Source organism: Antechinus flavipes, chromosome 3 (assembly GCF_016432865.1).
Source record: "Antechinus flavipes isolate AdamAnt ecotype Samford, QLD, Australia chromosome 3, AdamAnt_v2, whole genome shotgun sequence".
NCBI classification, from domain to species: domain Eukaryota; kingdom Metazoa; phylum Chordata; class Mammalia; order Dasyuromorphia; family Dasyuridae; genus Antechinus; species Antechinus flavipes.
In genome coordinates this window covers 501659924-501682603 of record NC_067400.1, presented here as the reverse complement: position 1 = coordinate 501682603, position 22680 = coordinate 501659924, and the positions used below count along the sequence as shown (strand labels likewise).

At 34.0% G+C, this 22680-nt stretch overlaps 1 protein-coding gene across 1 annotated transcript in view; it reads left to right on the top strand.

Annotated features, from left to right (window-relative positions):
• GUCY1A2 (guanylate cyclase 1 soluble subunit alpha 2) overlaps positions 1–22680 on the top strand; it is a 423060-nt gene that overhangs the window by 283557 nt on the left and 116823 nt on the right. The window contains exon 6 of the mRNA XM_051986919.1: positions 7518–7661. Coding sequence (XP_051842879.1) covers positions 7518–7661 — 144 coding nt within the window. The remainder of the gene's footprint in view (positions 1–7517; positions 7662–22680) is intronic.

Here is a 22680-nt window from a genome sequence, read left to right as displayed (position 1 = left end):
CATCTAGAAAGTGATGTTCTCTAAGATGATTATCATGCAAAAGGGAAGGAAAAACTCAAGAAAAGCAACAAATCAATAGCTATGACAAACTAGAATATATTATTTCTACATCAAGGATAAATTTCACTATTGTAAACAGTTGAGAACTATATGGAATTGGTGTTTTTTAAAAAATTATTTTGAAAAAAGTAACCTATTTACCCCAAACATTTAATTCTGTTATGTTTATAATGCCTTACCCTGCATATCATCTTCTTATATTCTTAAATTTTTTGAAAAATATTATATTTTACAGACATTTATATCTATAATATCTTTTATTTTCATGCTTAAGCCTCTTAATTGACTGATCCAACAAGCATCCACTAAGTACAGGCCTTTTACATCATCACTATGTTCATGGCTCGGAGGCTTGCTATACTGGCAGAAGACAAGCTCTGGAAGATTTTACCAGCTGGCGAGTCTCTGTATATGGGCCCACTGATGATCTGCATGTTTGTCACCCAAATAAAAGCCTAGCTAGTGGAAACCTAGGGAAAGGCTTTTCACCAGATGAATTTTTGGCTATTGCAACCCATGGGGACTATCGTCTAAAGTTGTAATCTCTACCAATAGAGAGTAATTTTAATAACAAGGGCAACTGTTTGATGTTCACTATCTTCTTTCTCTTGTGAAACCATGCATACTGGTCATGATGAAATGGAGCCAGTAAAACTTCCAGGTACACTGAAATCTACTGAATTTTTGTAAAACTGATAATATTGATAAGTGAAAAGAGAGAAATAATACTTTGGTGGTGAATCTGTAGTATTAGTCCTCTTGGTGAATAAAAAGATAGCATTTTTTTTTTCTGAGTTTAGCTTAAAGATTAAGTTAAAGATTTTGGAAGAAAAGTTAAACATCAAAACATGGGCATGTGCAATCTACATACTATCAAAATTCATGGATATTTTTAACAATTCAAATGATTATATATTTACATGTATTTGGAGATTTCTTCTCTTTTTTGGAATAAAATTAAAATTGCTGCCACAGTTTGCCTTCAATTTAATTCAACAAACAGAATTAAATGTTTGGGGTAAATAGGTTACTTTTTTCAAAATATTTTTTTAAAAAACACCAGTTCCATATAGTTCTCAACAGTTTACAATAGTGAAAATTATCCTTGACACACACAACACACACACACAAATATATATTTATATTTGGTTGTGTATTACTTTTAAGTCACTATATTAGGCTCTGAGGATTTAAATATAAGCAATATCAAGAATATGTTAGCAAATATCTGAATTTTAAATTTGAATATACATAAATAATTTAGTAGTATTCATATAACTGATGTATTTTTAAAAAATTAGATTTATTAACTATAAAGTAGATGCAAAAATAGATATGATCATAACAAGTATATTTTAACTATATATATGAATAAAATTCCATAAAATATATATAATGTATACTTTAATTTATTTGTGCGATTTATCATGCAATGTAGTTATATATATTCAGGCATTATGCATTTTGTTCATCTTCAAGAAGGTACTTTCCAGTCTTAAGTGCTTTATTTACATTGGCATGTTACTTTCCAAGATTTTTTTGCCCACTGGATTGTAGCTTTGAAAGTCATGGAATATATGTGTGTTTAGTAGCATGCATTCCATATGTACTCATTGAATTTTGATTTTATTGAACAATATGAAGAGGGTGAACTAAAAGATTCTGAGGAGGCTAATGTTCTGAGAGTTTTGCAACAGAAAATAATTTCAGACAAATGATTTACAAAGTAGAATTAAAGTTCCATAAACTAATGATTTTCTCACTTAAAAAAAAGTCTTTATCTGAGGCCAGGACAATATTTTACCTAGAATAAGGTATTGATATTTGTTATGAATAGTATTTATTTATAAATTTATAAATTTATTTATAAATACTGTCATGGGAGACATGCAGGCAATTTCAAATTATAGAGTAAATAGTGTTCTTAATTTTTTTAAATGACAGTAAGCTTGAACAGATGAGAAAAATATGAGTATTAACAAAACTTATTATGTTAATAGAAAACCATCATCAATCATCATCATCATAATAGCTAAAATTTATATACCACTTAGAAGTTTGCAAAGTGCTTTGTTTACACCATCTCATTTGACCTTTACAAAAGCCCTATAAGCTAGGAGCTAATTTTATTCCTACTTTACAGATGATCTGAAGTTGAGAGGGATTAAGTAATTTTTTCAGTTAAGAAGTGTCTAAGGCTAAATTCACATTCATTTATCCTGACTTTTTTTCCCTTTGTGCAACCCATACATGTTAAAACTTAAGATTTTGGAAACTTGCTATTTCCAGGTTTCATTCTCCCAAGAGAATTGCTTTGAGACTCTTTGGAACAAATTCTGTACAATTTGAGATTAGATTTGATCCTTAAGGGATAATTACATTTCCCTTCATCTGGCATAAAGAAGCTGATTTTTCTGAATACTATTTTTAATAAAATAAAATTTGTGTTAAAACATTACAAATCTAAATAACTATTTACAATATTTACTTTATTTTATGATTTAAAATCTAATTATGTATCCAATACTGCATGAGAACCATGACACAATGGCACAGGCCTAGGAAAGTACAAAGGAACCCCTCAGAGCAATATCCTTTTTCCTAATCCAATTTGATTAACACCTAAAAGCCAGACATAGTATTATCTCACAGACTAAAATGGGATCAGAAAATATTTTGGTAATATCCATTTGATTTCTTCCATCTTTAAGAAGGCACTTTCCAGTCTGTAATAGAGAACTTAAAATCTAAACTCAACTCTGTGCATGACCTGTTATTTTCTTTAGTCAAGCAGAAAAACTAAGCACTGTAGGCTATTATTTATGCCATCTCTCCATACAACATGGTCTAAGAGATATTTTGAAATATCCTACATATGAACAATATATAACACAGGGGAGAAAAAAGCAAATTGGTTTAAGTCTAAAACCAAGAGTTTTAAGGTTAGTCCAATTTTCAACTGCAGAATTATTGGGGAAAAGAGGGGAAACTTTGACACATGTAATACTGAAATTCTTATGTATTTTTGGTTGCTGTGATTTTTTAAATACTAATTCAATTTTATAGTGCAAAGGTAATTATGAGCCAATACATCCCCATTTTAATCTTATGAGGTATAAAACTGTTTAGAAGTAAGCATTTCCCAGGGCAACAGAACCCCAATACTCCCAGTGCAGACTCTATATGCATAATAGATTCTACAGTATCATACCTCATCCTTTGCACCTATCATATCGTCTTCTATATTGTTTCTAACTGCTGAGGCTATTTCTTGCCAGAGTGCTCAATGGATGTGAAGTACTATATTAAGAAAGTTAGTTGCCTAAGAATACTTAATAAGGCATTTCCAAATGTTTTGTTGGATTCCTAAGTTGCAGAGCTTTAAGCCCAACCACAAACCATCCTCCTTCCTCCCCACAAATATTAAAGTGAAAAAGTCAATTGTATTTCAATAAGATCATTTTATAATCAGTGATAGTGGAGAGAAGGGATGAGCTAAATAATGGCAATGCAACTTCAACATTATACTATTTGTGCCTCCAACAGATTTTAATCTTATCTTAATTTGATTCCCCTATAAAAATACTGATTATCAAGATTGAAACCTGAAATTGTTTAATTATCAACCTCCCAAGACTATTGAAGTTTAACAAGAAGATGAAAGGGAGAGAAAGGGTGCCAGTGAATCCTTCATCAGTTTTCAGTTACCATTTCAAATTCCCACTTCAGACTTCAAATAAGCATGCACATGTACTTGACTAAATATACCAACTCACTAGTTATGCAACATCCATTTTGCTGCCTACAAAATTCCACAACAATGCAGGCAATGCCAATTAGAGTCCAGCAATGCACATATATGTGTGTGTCAGATACTTCATATCCATTTTGAAAACAGAGCCCACAGAACTGTTCCTGAACTCTAAAACATGTGAGTTACTATTGTTTTTCTCAGTATTGATAGACTTCTTGGGACACTAGTGGCAGAAAGAACCTAATGAATGGCTTGTCCCAGAAATAATTGCAAATATTTTCTAGTTCTTTGTTTACAATCTCTTCTACAAGACAAACAATATGAGGAAGGGTCATGATACCTGAAGGATGACTTCTGGGTATGACATCATCATCCACATACTCATCAGTCTTTTCACTGGAGAGCTGGTCTGCAATTATCATTTCACCAAAGTATAGTAGTTCTGCAGTATCAGTGGCATAAACTGCCCCTCCTTATGTGTCCCCTGGCCATGTTTTCTTATGTTCCTATTTTTTATATGAAATGTCTGTGTCCATTTTTCTCATTGATAACATGTAGACATACTGTGTATATGGGTGCCCTAGGCTTATTTGGGGAATATTTTATTACTAATTTTAATTTTACTATAAATGTCTTTGCTTTGAACTAATTGTATTTTGTCATTTTGCCAGTTCTGGCTGAGTATTAAAGGCAAATTCTTCTACAGGGGCTAATGAATTGTGTGTTTTCATTGGGATTAGGACCCACACGGTACCTTGAACCCAAAGTTTCCTTGTCAAGGGGATCTACCCCATGAATCATGAATGATTTTAGCTGCTACATTTTTTTTGCACATCTGTATTCAGAATCTGTGGTTTAATATTCATGAAATGGATATAGATTGGTATGGATGGGTTCTGGGGGCAGTTATCTAGCCACAAGGCTGCTTCTTAGTAATATAATTCATAATCTTAATTTATTCATTCTGATTTTCATACATTTCTCTCCTCACTATTGATTCATTTTGGTCAAAAAGATACATGGAGTTCCAGGCTTCCTTTTCAGATAACCTTCTATTAGCTCTAACCCTGATCAAATGTGTAGAGTATTTTTTTAAAGATCGTATATACTTTTTGTTTATTGAAATTTTCTTGGGTTCAGTTTTGCCTATTTTTGGACACCCCAAGGTTTTAAAACTTAATGTCAGGCTACATTATCCCTGAGTCTTAGTGAAAGACATTTTTTAATGGTCCAATCAGTCAGTTGGTCACAAGATATTAAATGCTCATTGTTTTGGGAAATTACCATTGAAGTATGGCTGATATATTATCATTTGAAAAATGACCTTGAAATTTCTGCTAGCTTAGAAAAAATCCAGATTTAGGTTAGTGACAAAGAGAGGGAATGCATAGAAATTAAAGGACAAATTAGAATCCTGTGTATATTACTGAAGGGCAGTTTAATGTAGTAAATAGCTGGTTTCAAAATCAGAATAACCTGGGTTTATGTACTGCCTCAGACATATACTGGCTATGTCATGCCAAGCAAATCATTTCAGTATTTTATTCATGACAAGCTCATGAGAAACCTTTCCTTATCCATTCAGGTATTAGTATTCTTTCCCAAATGTCATGTCATTATTTATCTTTGTATATATGTGATAATATTATTTCCTTCACAAGATTGTGAGGATTCAATGAGATAATATATGTAAAGCACTTTACAAGCCTTAAAATTCTATATACATGTTCTTATTATTGTTCTTATTACAACTTACATCCTTTCCCTAGAATATGAGATCCTTGGGGGCAGGGACCATTTTGTTTTTGTTAATGTAATCATAGTTCCTAACACAAAAGATAATTTAAAATGTTGAACTGAATGGAATTGAATATGTTATTTGTTGGGAGAGACATGAGGAGGACAAAATACATGTAATTATCAGAAAATAGATGCATAGCTAATAAAAAAAAAACTTATGTGAAAATTTGTAGTAGATAAAAATTTATCTCCCTTATTCCCCTGTCTTCCCTCAACATATTTCTTTTACAGCTTGCACTGCTAAATGTTCATATTGCTTACTAGCTTCTTTACTGGTGTGGGTCATTCATATTTGTCTACCATATCTAGGCAGGGCTCCTGATAATTGATTGATGTTTTTCTTGCTCACCATCAAAACTGATCTTTCCTATATTCCATAGGGAACAGTGCTAAACAAATTCATGTCATTAATATAATATCCCTTCTCAGGATAATTTATCTCTTAAAGGAAGAAATGGGAAATGACTTCAGTCAAACCTTTAGTATATGGGTAGAGTAGAGTAGCTGATATGTTGTGGTTGTAAGATCTCTTACTACTTAAAGCTTCATGGAGATTTCCATATACAGAACCAATGAGATAGGGAAAGAAACAGGAAGGGAACAAGCATATATGTAATTTCTATTGTATTAGACTCTGCTTAAAACATCACAACTATCTCATTTGATCATCAAAACAAGCTTGTTTTCACAATAGGATTTTATTTTTCTAAACACATATAAAGATAATTTTCAACATTTGATTTGATTAAACCTTGTGTTCAATATTTTTCTTCCTCTCTCCCTTAACTATGCCCTCCCCAAGAGAAAAAGCAATTTGATATAGGTTAAATCCTTTTATATAAATAGGTGCAATCTTTTTAGACATATTTTCATATTTGTCATGTCCTACAAGAAAGATTAGACCAAAATGGAAAAAAAAAAACAAAAAACATCGGAAAGAAAAAACAAAAAAGTCAAAATACTATGCTTCAATACACATTCAGTCTTTATAGCTTTCTCTCTGGATATGGCTGGCATTTTCCACCCCAAATCTATTGGAATGGGTTTAAATCATTGCATTGTTGATAACTAAGTTCATCACAGTTGATCATCACATAATTGTGTGGTTACTATGTATGATGTTATTCTGGTTCTGCTCACTTCACTTAGCATCAGTTCATGTAAATCTTTCCAGGCTTTTCTAAAATCAGCTTGTTCATCATTTTTATACAACAATAATATTCTGTCACATTTATATACCATAACACATTCAGCCATTCCTCAATTGTATGGTATCCTCTCAATTTCCAGTACCTTGCCACTACAAAAAGAGCTGTTACAAATATTTTTGCTCATGTGGGTCCTTTCTCCTTTTTTATGATCTCTTTGGCATAAGACACTGTTGAATAAAAGGGCATGCACAAGCAAATTTTCTAGCTAAATGCTGGATTACCCCCATTTTTAAGGAAACTGAAGCAAAAGTTATGTGACTTGCCCAACATCACACAGCTGGTATTAGGTCCAATGCTCTCTGTCCACTGCTCTACCTAGCTGCCTCGTTGACAAAGAAAAAGGGTGGCTGGATATTGTTGTGGTGCTAATGCTGATAGCAGAAATGTGTCCTGCTGTAATACAATAAAATTCTATCTTCTTAAATGGTGATTATATCACATTCTAGTTGTTCATGATTTTAATTTTTTTCAGAAGTGATAATGATGATGAACAGTTATGGAGCCAAGATAGCAACATTTGATTTAGCCTGTTTACAAACTTGTTTATAATTATGTGCAGTTACTTAATTGCTTAATTTATTAATGTTTTGCTGACTTTATTTTTAAAGCAATGTGTATGATTGCAGATAAGTAATCATTTTGATGCTGGCTCATTATCATATGTTTGCATTTGATTCATGTGATTGCTGCAGGTGGAGACAATAGGCGATGCATATTGTGTTGCAGCAGGACTGCACAGGAAAAGCCTTTGCCATGCGAAGCCCATTGCCTTGATGGCCTTGAAGATGATGGAACTTTCAGAGGAAGTGCTGACACCTGATGGGAGACCAATTCAGGTAACTCTCTTAACCGCTCAATGGGATGAATTTTACTGAAGAGAGCAAGTCATGGAGTTTAATCTTTTCAGGAGTTTAATTATGCTACTATTGAAATGATAGACACTTAGAAATTTGCCCATAGAACATGATAACTCTTGAAAGCTTTGGTACTCTTTGCCTTTTGGTAATAAGGATAGAATTTGGATCTTGAGGGTCTTTCATTGACATCCAGAACTTTCAGTCTTCAGGACAGATGGGATTACCTGATTTTATTTCTTCCATAATTCTTTGGTGGTGTTTTTCCATTTGAACCCTGAATGCAAATATTTTTGCTGTGGATCCTCATGCTATAGAATCCAGGTCTAAACATAAACAGCAGACAATGGGACCCTTAGCCTAACATCAGAAAGCACTGAAATCAGTGTTTTTACAACTCAGCTAGTGATGGGCCATTCATCATTTTAATTAATGCTCAGTGCTAGGTAACATCTAGGACAGAGTATTGGTATTTTGGGGGATGGTGGGTGAGGAAATCTTAGAACAGCAGTTTTTGTACTTATGGGATGAATTCATCTACCATCATTCAGGCTGGTGGTTAAAATGTATGCAAACTTCAGGACAAACATAGTTCAAACATACATGCCACTAACATGTAGAAAGCAATTGAGAATAATTGCCAGAATAACTTAAGTTAATAAATGAATTTCATAAGATTTTTGCAATGGGAGACTATTTTAAAGCTTTTTTAAGGCTGAAAGCCTATTCCACCTAAGACTATGGTGAAATTTTCAAATTTAACATCTAGCCAGCCTTTTTATTTGGGCTCCTTTTCCATGTTTGCTTTAACCTTTACAATAGCTATAACCCATTTATTGATTTCTTTAATCTAAAGTTTACATGGTCTACAAGTGGGATTCCTAGAGAACAAAACCCTGGAAATTATAACTTCCAAAGAGCTTATCAATATTTTCATTTATCATACATAACATTATAAAGCTCTGACATAATGTCCTGTGAATCAAATAATGTAATTAAATCCAAAGAGGAAATTTCCATAAACATTTAATAAGGATTAAGAAGGAGAATGAAAAGAAATAAAACTACATAATAATTTTAGTATCATTACAAATTTATAATGTTTGCACAGTATTAGGTTCCTTGCCAATGTGCTAATTTGTTTCTTGGTTTTGTTTTTGTTTTTGTTTTGCATTGGCTTTTCTCTGGTGTCATGGGAGCATTTCAAAACTTTGTACCTTATTATGAAAATCCGTCACCACAGAGAACTGTGTGTTGTTATAATAGAGTTGATATGTAATCAGTTGTTTGTTTTTCCCAGGATGCATGCTAATTTTCCAGGCTGTTTTAATTAGTTATTTTCAGTTACCATAAATAACATAAATAACTACTACAAACTGTGGAACTCAATCAGACCTCAAAAACTTTTAAACATCTTTTCATGATGAGTAAAAGGGAACAATTTCCCCACATTATATAACTAATCTACTGTATTTAGAGATAAACATTTTGATATTATTTCTTACTGCAAGCTAGAATTCCTTAACTTCATTTTTTTTTGATTTTTGAAAGTAACCATAACATTTTTACTAATGAATTTTACTAATGTAAGTACTTACATAGATTATAATTCTAAAATTAATCTTAGGTCAATTCTTTAAAATCAGAAATGAGACAAATTCTGGAGACTCTCAAGAATCAGTCAAAATGACTCAGGCCCACATGACTTTGGTTAAGATTTAACTTTTGCCATAAGGAACTAGCACTCCATTAAACTAATTAATACAATATGCTAATATTCTCTTATTCTGAAGAGAGAGAGAAAGAGAGAGAGCGAGCGAGCGAGCTGTACATGTTTGGTGATAAGTAGGCAATCCATCCAATTTGACTAAAACTAAGCCATAATGTGAAATAAATATGGAATAAGTAAATTGTAATCAATATATAGATGGCCTTAAATGCCAAGCCAAGAGATTTACCCTATATACAATGGAAAACCACTAGATGTTTTTGAACATGACAGTGACACTGTCAGAAAGCTATATTAAGATAAGTAGATGTGTAGGGATGAGGAGGATAGACTGAAGTGAGCAGGGGGAGTGAAGATGAGAAGCAGAGCAATCAGACCATGACAAAAGTCTAGGAGATGAAAATTCAAGTAGGAAGAAGAGATCATATTATGGAAGTATAATGATTTTGTAGTTTATTGTGCCAGTCATTTTCAATTACAGCTGACTCTTCTTGACCCCATTTGAGGTTTTCTTAGCAAAGATACTAGAGTGTTCAGTCATTTTATTCTCTACTTCATTTTACATATGAGAAAAATGAGGCAAGTAACATTAAGTGATTTCCTCAGGGTTACACAGTAAGTGTCTAGAAGAGATTTGAAATCATGAAGATGAATCTTACTGACTCTAGGCTCAACACTGTATCCACGGCTCCACTGACTATATTCAATTGCCAACTGATTGGATGTAGAAAGCACAAGCTGTTTCTTTAACTCAACATTCCATTTTTCCAATCTGTGTTTTTGTACTATTTGTTCCCTATGTCTCCTCACCTCTACCTCTTAATTACCCTGGATTTATTTTAGTCTGAAATCAAATATCACCTTCTTCAGTGGTATCTCTATCTGTGAATGCCTCCCCCTCTCAGATTATCTTTCATCTATATGAAAATAATATATTTTCTGTATATATCATGTATGTATCTAGTAATTGTTATACTGTTTCGCTCCTTTAGAATGAGAGTTCTATGAGGGAAAATACTATTTTTACCTTTCTTTGTATCCCTAATGCTTAGTGCACAGTGTCTGGCTCTTGATGAGATCTTAATAAATGCACTCTGATTTATTTTATAATTTAATAGGATTGGGGGGGGGATGGGAGAATAAATACAGAGCTGAGGATTTGAGCTTGGCCTGGTGTTGGTCACCTGGGAGAACAGTTTCGCCATCAACATAAATAAAGGAATTGGAATGACTCAAGCAATCCCTATACCATCAGAATGTACTACCAATCCAAATGAGCAGGTCAGAAACAGATGGTATTTCTTCTGTGGTTCCTGGAATCTTAATTCTGTCTTCCTTACCTATTCCTTTCCCATGATGATTTGTACTTCCTTGGATCCCTGATGTGGCCTGTTGATAGTATTTTTAACTTTCTATTAGGGACTTTAATCTCACAAATTCTTATTTGTCTTCTTTTTGCAACCATGATCTGTACCTTCTGTTCTGAAAACTATATTTTTCAGGGTCTTCTCCCAAAGAATCTTATTTCTATTGTCTATTGATCAATTTGTGGTCAGTATAGTAATGATCTGTTTATCCCTCCTGAGGAAGACGAGAGTAACAAATGATTATTTTTATAGCCCAACAGCCAGTAGTTCAATCTAATCCTATTCTAGCAGAGCACTGTTTTTCACTAATAGCTGCATAGTAATAGTCTACGTATATATGTCACAATTCTCAAAGAAGAAAACATGTAGTTTATATCCATAAGCAACATCTTTAGTTTCTGACTCTATTTCTGACTCACTGAAAATTTGATAGTGCATGTAAATAAATTCCAACTTGATACTGCTCCAGGAATTTGGACCTTGAAAATTTCTGTTTGGAAATTTTTACCTTATTTTTTATTAGAACTTTTTTTTACTACTTTACTTAGAAATTCTAGAACACTTTAGTCAGACCTTCTAGGCAAACATAGCCAGTAGACTCATGCAGGATCTCCCTCCAACTCTCTGCCAGCATTGTTTAGTTCTTCAATTATCTTGAACCACAAGCATGTTGGAGAATTATGATTACAGCTTACCCAGTGGAACATCTTTGTATTATGAATAGACTGACAGGAGATGATTCTTTACCAAAACTAACTAAGTATAATGACCTAGTTGATGTAGAGGATGGGACAAGAAGATTCTAATTTAATGTGGGTTCTCATAGAAGCAGTCACTTTCCTATATCTCCACTGCTGACTGTTAGCATATTCTTGCTTCTGGAACTTCTAGAACTCCAATTTCTATAGATTCCTTGAGTAAATTCTGTCGTCTTATTCCCCTTAATCATCTCCAAGGAATATATTCCTCAATGTACACCTCTCCTCCCCCTTCTGCCATTGGTGAGTAATTCCTAGTGGATACATTTTTATGGAGAGCCTCAGTATAGCCTGGTTGTCTTCATTCCCCTCCTGGCTTAATATTTTTAGACTTCAGAATTAAATCCTTTCTTTTCAGCTTCTTCTTGTATTATTTCTTCTTCCATTAGAATGTAAATTCCTTGAGAGAAGTGATTTTCTTTTTTACTTTTATTTGTGTCTTCAACATTTAATATAATCCATGAAATGTAATAAGTGCTTAATAAATTTTTATTGCCTTGTTCTTTTCTTCTTTATGCTCATGAAGGGGTCAGGATATTAGATTAAGTAAGGGAACCTGGTTTGGATATTATATCTGTGACTTCATGCAAGACATTTAGTCCTTTTGTCCTTAGTTTCTTCATGAATAAAAAGAAAGACATTGGACTAGGTGACCTCTTTTCTTTTTATGCCTTGGAATAAATCCTCCAACCCTAGGGTCACATTTCCTAGGAAATCTATAGTAGAGAGAAACTGTCTTGGGGTCTTAATTTGGATCCTTTTCTTTCTACATTTGTCTTCTAGGAATTTCTGTATGAACATTTTTCCTGCTGATAGCCATCTTGTGATTTTTTAGGTAGAGAAGCGTTGATAAGTTTTTTGGGGAAAGCTGATGAAACCATGCCAGATATGTAAATTATTAGGTGAATCAGTCAAGTGGAGATGTCCAAAGGCAGTTGGAAATGCAATTCTAAAGTTTAGAGAAGAATTAGAGGATAGAAATGAACATGAGAGAATTCTGGGTGAAGATGATAATGGAAGCCATAGGAGCAGGTAAGTTACCCAGCAGAGATACTATATGGAAGAAAAAAAGGGTGGCTGGGGCAGATCCTTGGGGGTTACTCATCCTTTACAGATGGTAATGAAGAAGAAGGCTTCTCTGTTGTACATTTTTTAAAGTTATGGGTACTATATAATAATAAAGATTCTTAGACCTGAAGGAAACTTAAAAGTTATCTGCTCCCCTTCCCATTATATATGTGGAACCTGATGCTTGAGGAGGCAAAATGATCCATTGAAAATCACATCATTAGTGACAGAGTATGGACCCAATCCTTGATCCCTTGACTCCAACCCTCATTCTGCCACACAACTCTTTCTCTGGGTCATGTCATTCCTTAGTTGAAGCATTAAATGCAGAGAACAACTTCCAAAACATATGTTTGCAGAAAGGACCAGATTAAATTGCAGATTAACCATTAAAGCCAAATAAATTTTTCATTTTTATTTTTTTTTGCCTCTAATTTGTGATTATTTTACAAAGACTTCCTATGTGTTTTGTAATGAGCATATAAATTCAAGCCAACTGCATTAATTAAAAAAGCAGTATATTTAATAAAGTAGGACAATTGCCATGGTTATATGATGAAACAGAGTTAAAAGACACTATGTAATCATATTGTAATACTAATATGCTCCACAATTTCAATTGCAATCGGGAAAATTCTAAAAATTTTAATTAAACCCTTCGTTCAGACATTATAACTTTCTATTATGAATTATATATGATGTGTTGAATTAAATCGTAATTCACTAATCTTCAGTTTTCTCTAATGAGTTGATAGGGATATATTTTTTTAAAGATTATACAATGATTCTTCTCAAATCACTTTTCCCATAGCCATTTTCATTTACAAAGAGAAAATGATGTCATGTTATTATTTAAAGGAATTTCCCTTCCAGGAATAATTGCAATGCTCAACCATCCTTCTGGAGTATTATAGCCTAAAACTCTGCTTAGAAATTAGTAACTAATTGTTTAATCACTTGATTAATTTTGAATGATTTCTTTGATGGATTATTTGTAGAATTTTATGTAGCACACATTTGTTTGCTTCTATGAGATGTCAACTCTAAAATGAGAGCTACAATAAAAAGAGAAAACATAAATTAATTTTAAGAAATGCTTTTGAATCTTTTTGGTCTAAACCTGTGGTATTATCATGTAAGGATTTTCCAGTATGAAAGCTCTCATCACTGATGCAAATTTGCAATTTATCTACAGCTTAGAATATTTATAGTCATAGGAAATAGCCTGCGATGTTGGGACCTTATGTGATTTATCTATGATCATAAAAATAACATTTTTAAGAGCAGAATTTGAATCCTGATGGCAATCCCCTAATTCCTGATCCTTTCCTTTTATATTGCATTGGAATAGTAGATAACACTAATAAAGCAAATTAAGATTTACAAAGTGTCTTTATATATGTTATCCCATTTGATCCTCACAACAACACTGTGAAATGATGCTATTATAATTCCTACTTTACAGATGAGGAAGCTGAGTCCTGAAGAAGGTAAGTGACTGGATGAGGTCACATAGCTACCTAATTATCTGAGGCAGGATTTGAACTCGTGTTCCTGATTCTACATCCAGTACTTAAACCTATTATACTGTACATCTGCCTTAATAGTTTCATTTCTGTGACACTGAACTTTCTTCTATATTTTTTCTATAAACTTTCTGAATTTTTATTATACATTTCATCCAGATATTGCAACTTTCTATCATGAATTATATATAATGTGATCAATTAAACTGTAGTTCCTTAAACTTCAGATTTCACTAATGAGCTGATAGAGGTATTTTTTTAAGATTATAAAATGATTCTTTTCAATATAAATAAATCCTACAAACTTCCTCTGTTTCTACAGCAGGAACTTTTAGAAGCCAGATTACCTTTTTCAGGTACTCTAGTGAACTGTTAAGTTTATTCTTATACTAATTAAAAGTACTTGTAAATATTACCTTATGGAATCTACATGTAGATTTATTTCATTACATTCTTTATCTTTAAGTGTTTTTATATGATTCAAATGAACATATTTTAAAAGGATATAAATTATTCAAGTAAAGGACCCAAAGGTAGACTTCTACAGAAAACATGGCATTTGTGTATTCTCTCCTGTGACCAAAGACTGCTAGTATCATTTTTTTCAACCTCCTTGCAGTTAGTAGGGTATGAATGGTTCAAAAGTGTCAGTAGGTCTATTTATGTTATTATATTCTATAAGAAAATGGCTCAAATAATTTGTTCTATTAGTGGTGCACTTCTTCACAAATTTTCTGTATAAAGCTAAAAGAAATTAATAAAGTTCATCTGGAAGAACAAAAGATCAAGAATTTCACCAGAATTAATGAAAAATGCAAATGAAGGTGGCCTATATTATAAAGCAGTGTTCATCAAAACCATTTGATACTGGCTAAGAAATAGAATAGTTGATCACTGAAATAGGTTAGGTTCACAAGACAAAATAATCAATGATTGTAGTAATTTAGTGTTTGATAAACCCAAAGACCCCAACTTCTGGGATAATAAATCCTTATTTGACAAAAATTTCTGGGAAAATTGGAAATAGCATCAGAAAGTAGGCATTGACCAATACCTAACACCCTATATACCAAGATAAGATTGAAATGGGTTCATGATGACTTCCGGCCAAGATGGCGGAGAGGAAGCACACTGCTGTGTAATCTCCGTGTTTTTCTCTCACTATCCATTTCATTTCATGCCTCTGAATTAATGCTCGACTGAAAAAAAAACATACAATTAGTTACCAAGAGAAACCATCCTTGAGACTCGTCAAGAAAGGTCTGTTTTTGCATGAGGGCAGGGACGGTTATTAGATCTGAAGCAGACTGCGGGCAGCAGCTGCAGCGAGAGCACGGAAGCCGGCTCAAAGCCGAGCAGAGCGGAGAGGGGGTGGGGCGTGATCACAGCCGTCTCTGCGGGGAGAGCTTTGATACAGGATTAGATACTTTGCTCTGGGAGCAAGTCAGCAGTCCAGCAGAGAAGCTAAAAACACCGAGGGTGAAGAATACAACCCCAAACAGCTGGAGTCTCTCGGGACCTGGCCACCCCTCCCCCACAGTGTCTCAGCATGCTCTCGGATCTCAGAGCGCAGATGCAGCACAGCCATCGCTGTCCTGTTAGGGCCTCACTACTGCCCCCTGCAGTCTGTAGAAAAAGCTCGGCAACAACACCCAGCCCCTCCCCCAAAGAAAGCAGTCTATATTCAAGGATTTTTTTTCTTCTGTTTCTTTGATAGTTTGTCTTTGATTATTAGACAGAATGAGCAAGAAACTGAAAAAGATTTAACCCTTGACAGCTTCTATACAGATAAAGAGCAAACTCCAAATCCTGAGGAGACTAAAAACAAACAGTCCCCAGGTGAATCCCCAAAGGAGGAGATCATCTGTTCCTCAGCACAGATGAATCTCATGGAGGAAATTAAAAAGACTCTCACAAGAGAGCTAGAAGAAAAATGGGAAAAGGAGAGGGAGGCTTGGCAAAAGGAGAGGGAGGCTTGGCAAAAGGAGAGGGAGGCTTGGCAAAAGGAGAGGGAGGCTTGGCAAAAGGAGAGGGAGGCTTGGCAAAAGAGTCTGGAGAAGTCATCCCACTCAGTTAAAGAGAGAGTGGATAAAGAAACCAAATTCTTGAAAAATAGGATTGGTGAACTGGAAAACAAAATTGGCGAAATGGAAAAAAATTCCACAGAACAAAAGAACTAATTGGACAATTAGAAAAAGATCTTTAAAAAGTGAGTGAAGAAAATACTTCACTGAAAATCAGAATTGAACAAATGGAATTGAATGACTCGAGGAGACAAGAAGAATCAGTCAAGCAAATCCAAAAAAATCACACAATAGAAAAGAATGTGAAATACCTTCTGGGGAAGACAACAGACCTGGAAAACAGATCCAGGAGAGACAATCTGAGAATCATCGGACTCCCAGAAAAGTATGATGAAAAAAAGAGCCTGGACACTATTTTCCAGGAAATTATCAAAGAGAACTGCCCAGAAGTCATAGAAACAGAGGGTAAAATAGACATTGAAAGAATTCATCGATCCCCTACTGAAAGGGATCCTAAAATCAAAACACCAAGGAATATAGTGGCCAAATGCCAGAACCCTCAGACGAAGGAAAAAATACTGCAAGCGGCTAGAAAAACCCAATTCAAGTATCAAGGAGCCACAATAAGGATCACCCAGGATCTGGCAGCATCCACATTAAAGGATCGAAGGGCCTGGAATATGATATTCCGAAAGGCTAAGGAACTTGGTATGCAACCAAAAATAATTTACCCAGCGAGAATGAGCATCTTTTTCCAGGGAAGAAGATGGACATTCAACGAAGTAAGCGAATTTCACCTATTTTTGATGAAAAAGCCAGAACTTAACAAAAAATTTGATCTACAAGTACAGAACTCAAGAGAAATCTAAAAAGGTAAAGATTATTCTTGGTAACTATATTTCGGCTATAAAGGTGTATAAAGAATACATGTATACCTTGTTCTAGAAACTGATGTGGAAAGGACATTGTACCAGAAAAAGGGGAAAGTGGGGGTACTACATTTCATGAAGAGGCAAAGAAAACCTATTATATCTGAGAGAAAGAATAGAGAGGGATGAATATAGTGAGTATTTTACTGCTTTCAGAATTGGCATTAAGAGAAAAAATTTAGACATATTCAATCTATGGTGAAACTTCTCCCACCTCATTGAAAAGTGAGAAGGGAAAATTGAAAAGGGAAGGAATAAGTTAAGTGGAAGGGAATACGGTAACTGGGAGGGAAAGGGATAAGATAGGGGGAGGAATTCTAAGGTGGGGGGAGGGATACTAAAAAAGGGAGGGCTGTGAGAAGCAAGTGGTGCTCACAAGCTTAATACTGGGAAGGGGGGGAAAGGGGAAAGAAGGGAGAAAAGCATAAACCGGGGTTAACAAGATGGCAAGTAATACAGAATTGGTCATTTTAACCATAAATGTGAACGGGGTAAACTCCTCTATAAAGAGGAAATGGTTAGCAGAATGGATTAAAAGCCAGAATCCTACAATATGTTGTTTACAGGAAACACACCTGAAGTGGGGTGATACATGCAGGTTAAAGGTAAAAGGTTGGAGCAAAATCTACTATGCTTCAGGTGAAGTCAAAAAAGCGGGGGTAGCCCCCCTGATCTCAGATCAAGCTAAAGCAAAAATTGATCTAATCAAAAGAGATAAGGAAGGGCACTATATCTTGCTAAAGGGTAGAATGAATAATGAAGCAGTATCTATATTAAACATATATGCACCAAGTAGTATAGCATCTAAATTCTTAGAAGAGAAATTAAGAGAGCTGCAAGAAGAAATAGACAGTAAAACTATAATAGTGGGAGATCTTAACCTTGCACTCTCAGAATTAGATAAATCAAACCAGAAAATAAATAAGAAAGAAGTCAAAGAGATAAACAGAATACTAGAAAAATTAGATACGATAGATCTCTGGAGAAAATGTAATGGGGACAGAAAGGAGTACACCTTCTTTTCAGCAGTTCATGGAACTTATACAAAAATTGACCATATATTAGGACATAAAAACCTCAAACTCAAATGCAGTAAGGCAGAAATAGTGAATGCATCCTTTTCAGACCACGATGCATTGAAAATCACATTCAATAAAAAGCCAGGGGAAAGTAGACCAAAAAATAATTGGAAACTAAATAATCTCATACTAAAGAATAATTGGGTGAAACAGCAAATTGTAGACATAATTAATAACTTCACCCAAGAAAACGATAATAATGAGACATCATACCAAAATGTATGGGATGCAGCCAAAGCGGTAATAAGGGGAAATCTCACATCTCTAGAGGCCTATTTGTATAAAATAGAGAAAGAGAAGGTCAATGAATTGGGCTTGCAACTAAAAATGCTAGAAAAGGAACAAATTAAAAACCCCCAGTCAAACACTAAACTTGAAATTCTAAAAATAAAAGGAGAGATCAATAAAATTGAAAGTAAAAAAACTATTGAATTAATTAATAAAACTAAGAATTGGTTCTATGAAAAAACCAACAAAATAGACAAACCCTTAGTAAATCTGATTAAAAAAAAGGAAAGAGGAAAATCAAATTGTTAGTCTTAAAAATGAAAAGGGAGAACTCACCACTAACGAAGAGGAGATTAGAGCAATAATTAGGAGTTACTTTGCCCAACTTTATGCCAATAAATTTGACAACTTAAATGAAATAGAAGAATACCTCCAAAAATATAGCTTGCCCAAACTAACAGAGGAAGAAGTAAATATCCTAAACACTCCTATCTCAGAAAAAGAAATAGAACAAACTATCAATCAACTCCGTAAGAAAAAATCCCCAGGACCAGATGGATTTACATCTGAATTCTATCAAACATTTAAAGATCAATGAACTCCAATGCTAAATAAACTATTTGAAAAAGTAGGGATTGAAGGAGTCCTACCAAACTCCTTTTACGACACAGATATGGTACTGATACCTAAACCAGGTAGGCTGAAAACAGAGAAAGAAAATTATAGCCCAATCTCCCTAATGAATATTGATGCTAAAATCTTAAATAAAATATTAGCAAAAAGATTACAGAAAATTGTCACCAGGATAATACACTATGACCAAGTAGGATTTATACCAGGAATGCAGGGCTGGTTCAATATTAGGAAAACTATTAACATAATTGACTATATCAACAACCAACCAAACAAAAACCATATGATCATCTCAATAGATGTAGAAAAAGCATTTGATAAAATCCAACAGCCATTCCTAATAAAAACACTTGAGAGCATAGGAATAAAAGGACTTTTCCTTAAAATAGTTAGGAGCATATATTTAAAACCTTCAGTAAGCATCATATGCAATGGGGAAAAACTGGAACCTTTCCCAGTAAGATCTGGAATGAAGCAAGGTTGCCCACTATCACCATTATTATTCAATATTGTATTAGAAACACTAGCCTCTGCAATAAGATTCGAGAAAGAGATTAAAGGAATTAGAGTAGGCAATGAGGAAACCAAATTATCACTCTTTGCAGATGATATGATGGTATACCTAGAAAACCCCAGAGATTCTACTAAAAAGCTATTAGAAATAATTCATAATTTTAGCAAAGTAGCAGGATACAAAATAAATCCCCATAAATCCTCAGCATTTTTGTACACCATCAACAAAATCCAAGAGCAAGAGATACAAAGAGAAATTCCATTCAAAATAACTGTTGATAGCATAAAATATTTGGGAATCTACCTACCAAAGGTAAGTCAGGAATTATTTGAACAAAATTACAAAAAAAGTTTCCACACAAATAAAGTCAGACTTAAATAATTGGAAAAATATTAAGTGCTCTTGGATAGGCCGAGCGAATATAATAAAGATGACAATACTCCCTAAACTAATCTATTTATTTAGTGCTATACCAATCAGACTTCCAAGAAAATATTTTAATGATTTAGAAAAAATAACAACAAAATTCATATGGAACAATAGAAAGTCGAGAATCTCAAGGGAATTAATGAAAAAAAAATCAAATGAAGGTGGTCTAGCTGTACCTGATCTAAAATTATATTATAAAGCAGCAGTCACCAAAACCATTTGGTACTGGCTAAGAAATAGATTAGTGGATCAGTGGAAAAGGTTAGGTTCACAAGACAGAATAGTCAACTATAGCAATCTAGTGTTTGACAAACCCAAAGATTCTAACTTTTGGGATAAGATTTCATTATTTGATAAAAACTGCTGGGATAACTGGAAATTAATATGGCAGAAATTAGGCAAGGACCCACACTTAACACCATATACCAAGATAAGATCGAAATGGGTCCATGACCTAGGCATAAAGAACAAGATTATAAATAAATTAGAGGAACATAGGATAGTTTATCTCTCAGACTTGTGGAGGAGAAAGAAATTTGTGACCAAAGATGAACTAGAGACCATTACTGATCACAAAATAGAAAATTTTGATTATATCAAATTAAAAAGCCTTTGTACAAACAGAACAAATGCAAACAAGATTAGTAGGGAAGCAACAAACTGGGAAAACATCTTTACAATTAAAGGTTCTGATAAAGGCCTCATTTCCAAAATATATAGAGAACTGACTCAAATTTATAAAAAATCAAGCCATTCTCCAATTGATAAATGGTCAAAGGATATGAACAGACAATTTTCAGATGAAGAAATTGAAACTATTACCACTCACATGAAAGAGTGTTCCAAATCACTATTGATCAGAGAAATGCAAATTAAGACAACTCTGAGATATCACTACACACCTGTCAGATTGGCTAAGATGACAGGAAAAAATAATGATGAATGTTGGAGGGGATGTGGGAAAACGGGGACATTGTTGGTGGAGTTGTGAACGAATCCAGCCATTCTGGAGAGCAATCTGGAATTATGCCCAAAAAGTTATCAAACTGTGCATACCCTTTGATCCAGCAGTGTTTCTATTGGGCTTATATCCCAAAGAGATACTAAAAAAGGGAAAGGGACCTGTATGTGCCAAAATGTTTGTAGCAGCCCTGTTTGTAATGGCTAGAAACTGGAAATTGAATGGATGCCCATCAATTGGAGAATGGCTGGGTAAATCGTGGTATATGAATGTTATGGAATATTATTGCTCTGTAAGGAATGACCAGCAGGATGAATACAGAGAGGCTTGGAGAGACCTACATGGACTGATGCTAAGTGAGATGAGCAGAACCAGGAGATCATTATACACTTCGACAACGATATTGTATGAGGATGTATTCTGATGGAAGTGGATTTCTATGACAAAGAGACCTAACTGAGTTTCAATGGATAAATGATGGACAGAAACAGCTACACCCAAAGAAGGAACACTGGGAAATAAATGTGAACTATTTGCATTTTTGATTTTCTTTCCGAGTTATTTTTACCTTCTGAATCCAATTCTCCCTGTGCAACAGGACAACTGTTCGGTTCTGCAAATATGTATTGTATCTAGGATATACTGCAACATATTTAACATATATAGGACTGCTTGCCATCTTGGGGGGGTGCAGGGAGGGAGGGGGAAAAATGAAACATAAGCGAGTGCAAGGGATAATGTAAAAAAATTATCCTGGCATGGATTCTGTCAATACAAAGTTATTATTAAATAAAATAAAATTAAAAAAAAAAGAAATGGGTTCATGATTTAGACATAAAGAGTGATAGTCTAAGCAAATTAGAAGAACAAAGGATAGTTTACCTCTTGGATCTGTGAAGAAGGAAGGAATTTGTGGCCAAAGAAGAACTATAGTACATATAAAATGCAAAATGGATAATTTTGATTATATTAAGTCAAAAAGTTTTTGTACAAACAAAATGCATTATAAATGCATATAAAAAGCACTATATAAATCTTAGCTGTTCATATTGCTTATGATCTCACTAACTTTTTTGGCTGCCATGATATGTTATTGACTCACTAAGTTTGCATTCCTTTGAGTCCCACAGATGTTTTTTTGTGCAAACCATTGTCAATCATGCCTTCCCTATCTTGTCCACAGTTTTTATGCTTTCAGTAGCACTTTACATTTGGTGACATTCAATTGAATTTTATTATACTTGATCCACTTTGACACTGATACATGATTGGTGGAATTGTGAATGCATCCAATCATTCTGGAGAGCAATTTGGAACTATGCTCAAAAAGTTATCAAACTATGCATACCCTTTGATCCAGCATTGTTACTACTGGGCTTATATCCCAAAGAGATCTTAAAGAAGAGAAAGGGACCCATATGTGCAAAAATTTTTGTGGCAGCCCTTTTTGTAGTGGCTAGAAACTGAAAATTGAATGGATACCCATCAATTGGAGAATGGCTGAATAAATTGTAGTATATGAATGTTATGGAATATTATTCTGTAAGAAATTCTGATAGACGTGGCCTTCTTCAACAATGAGATGATCCAAATCAGTTCCAATTGTTCAGTAATGAAGAGAACCAGCTATGCCCTGCAAAATAACTATGGGAAATGAGTGTGGACCACAACATAGCATTTCCACTTCTTCTGTTATTGTTTGCTTACGTTTTTTTTTTCCTTCTCAGATTATTTTTGCCTTTCTAAATCCGATTTT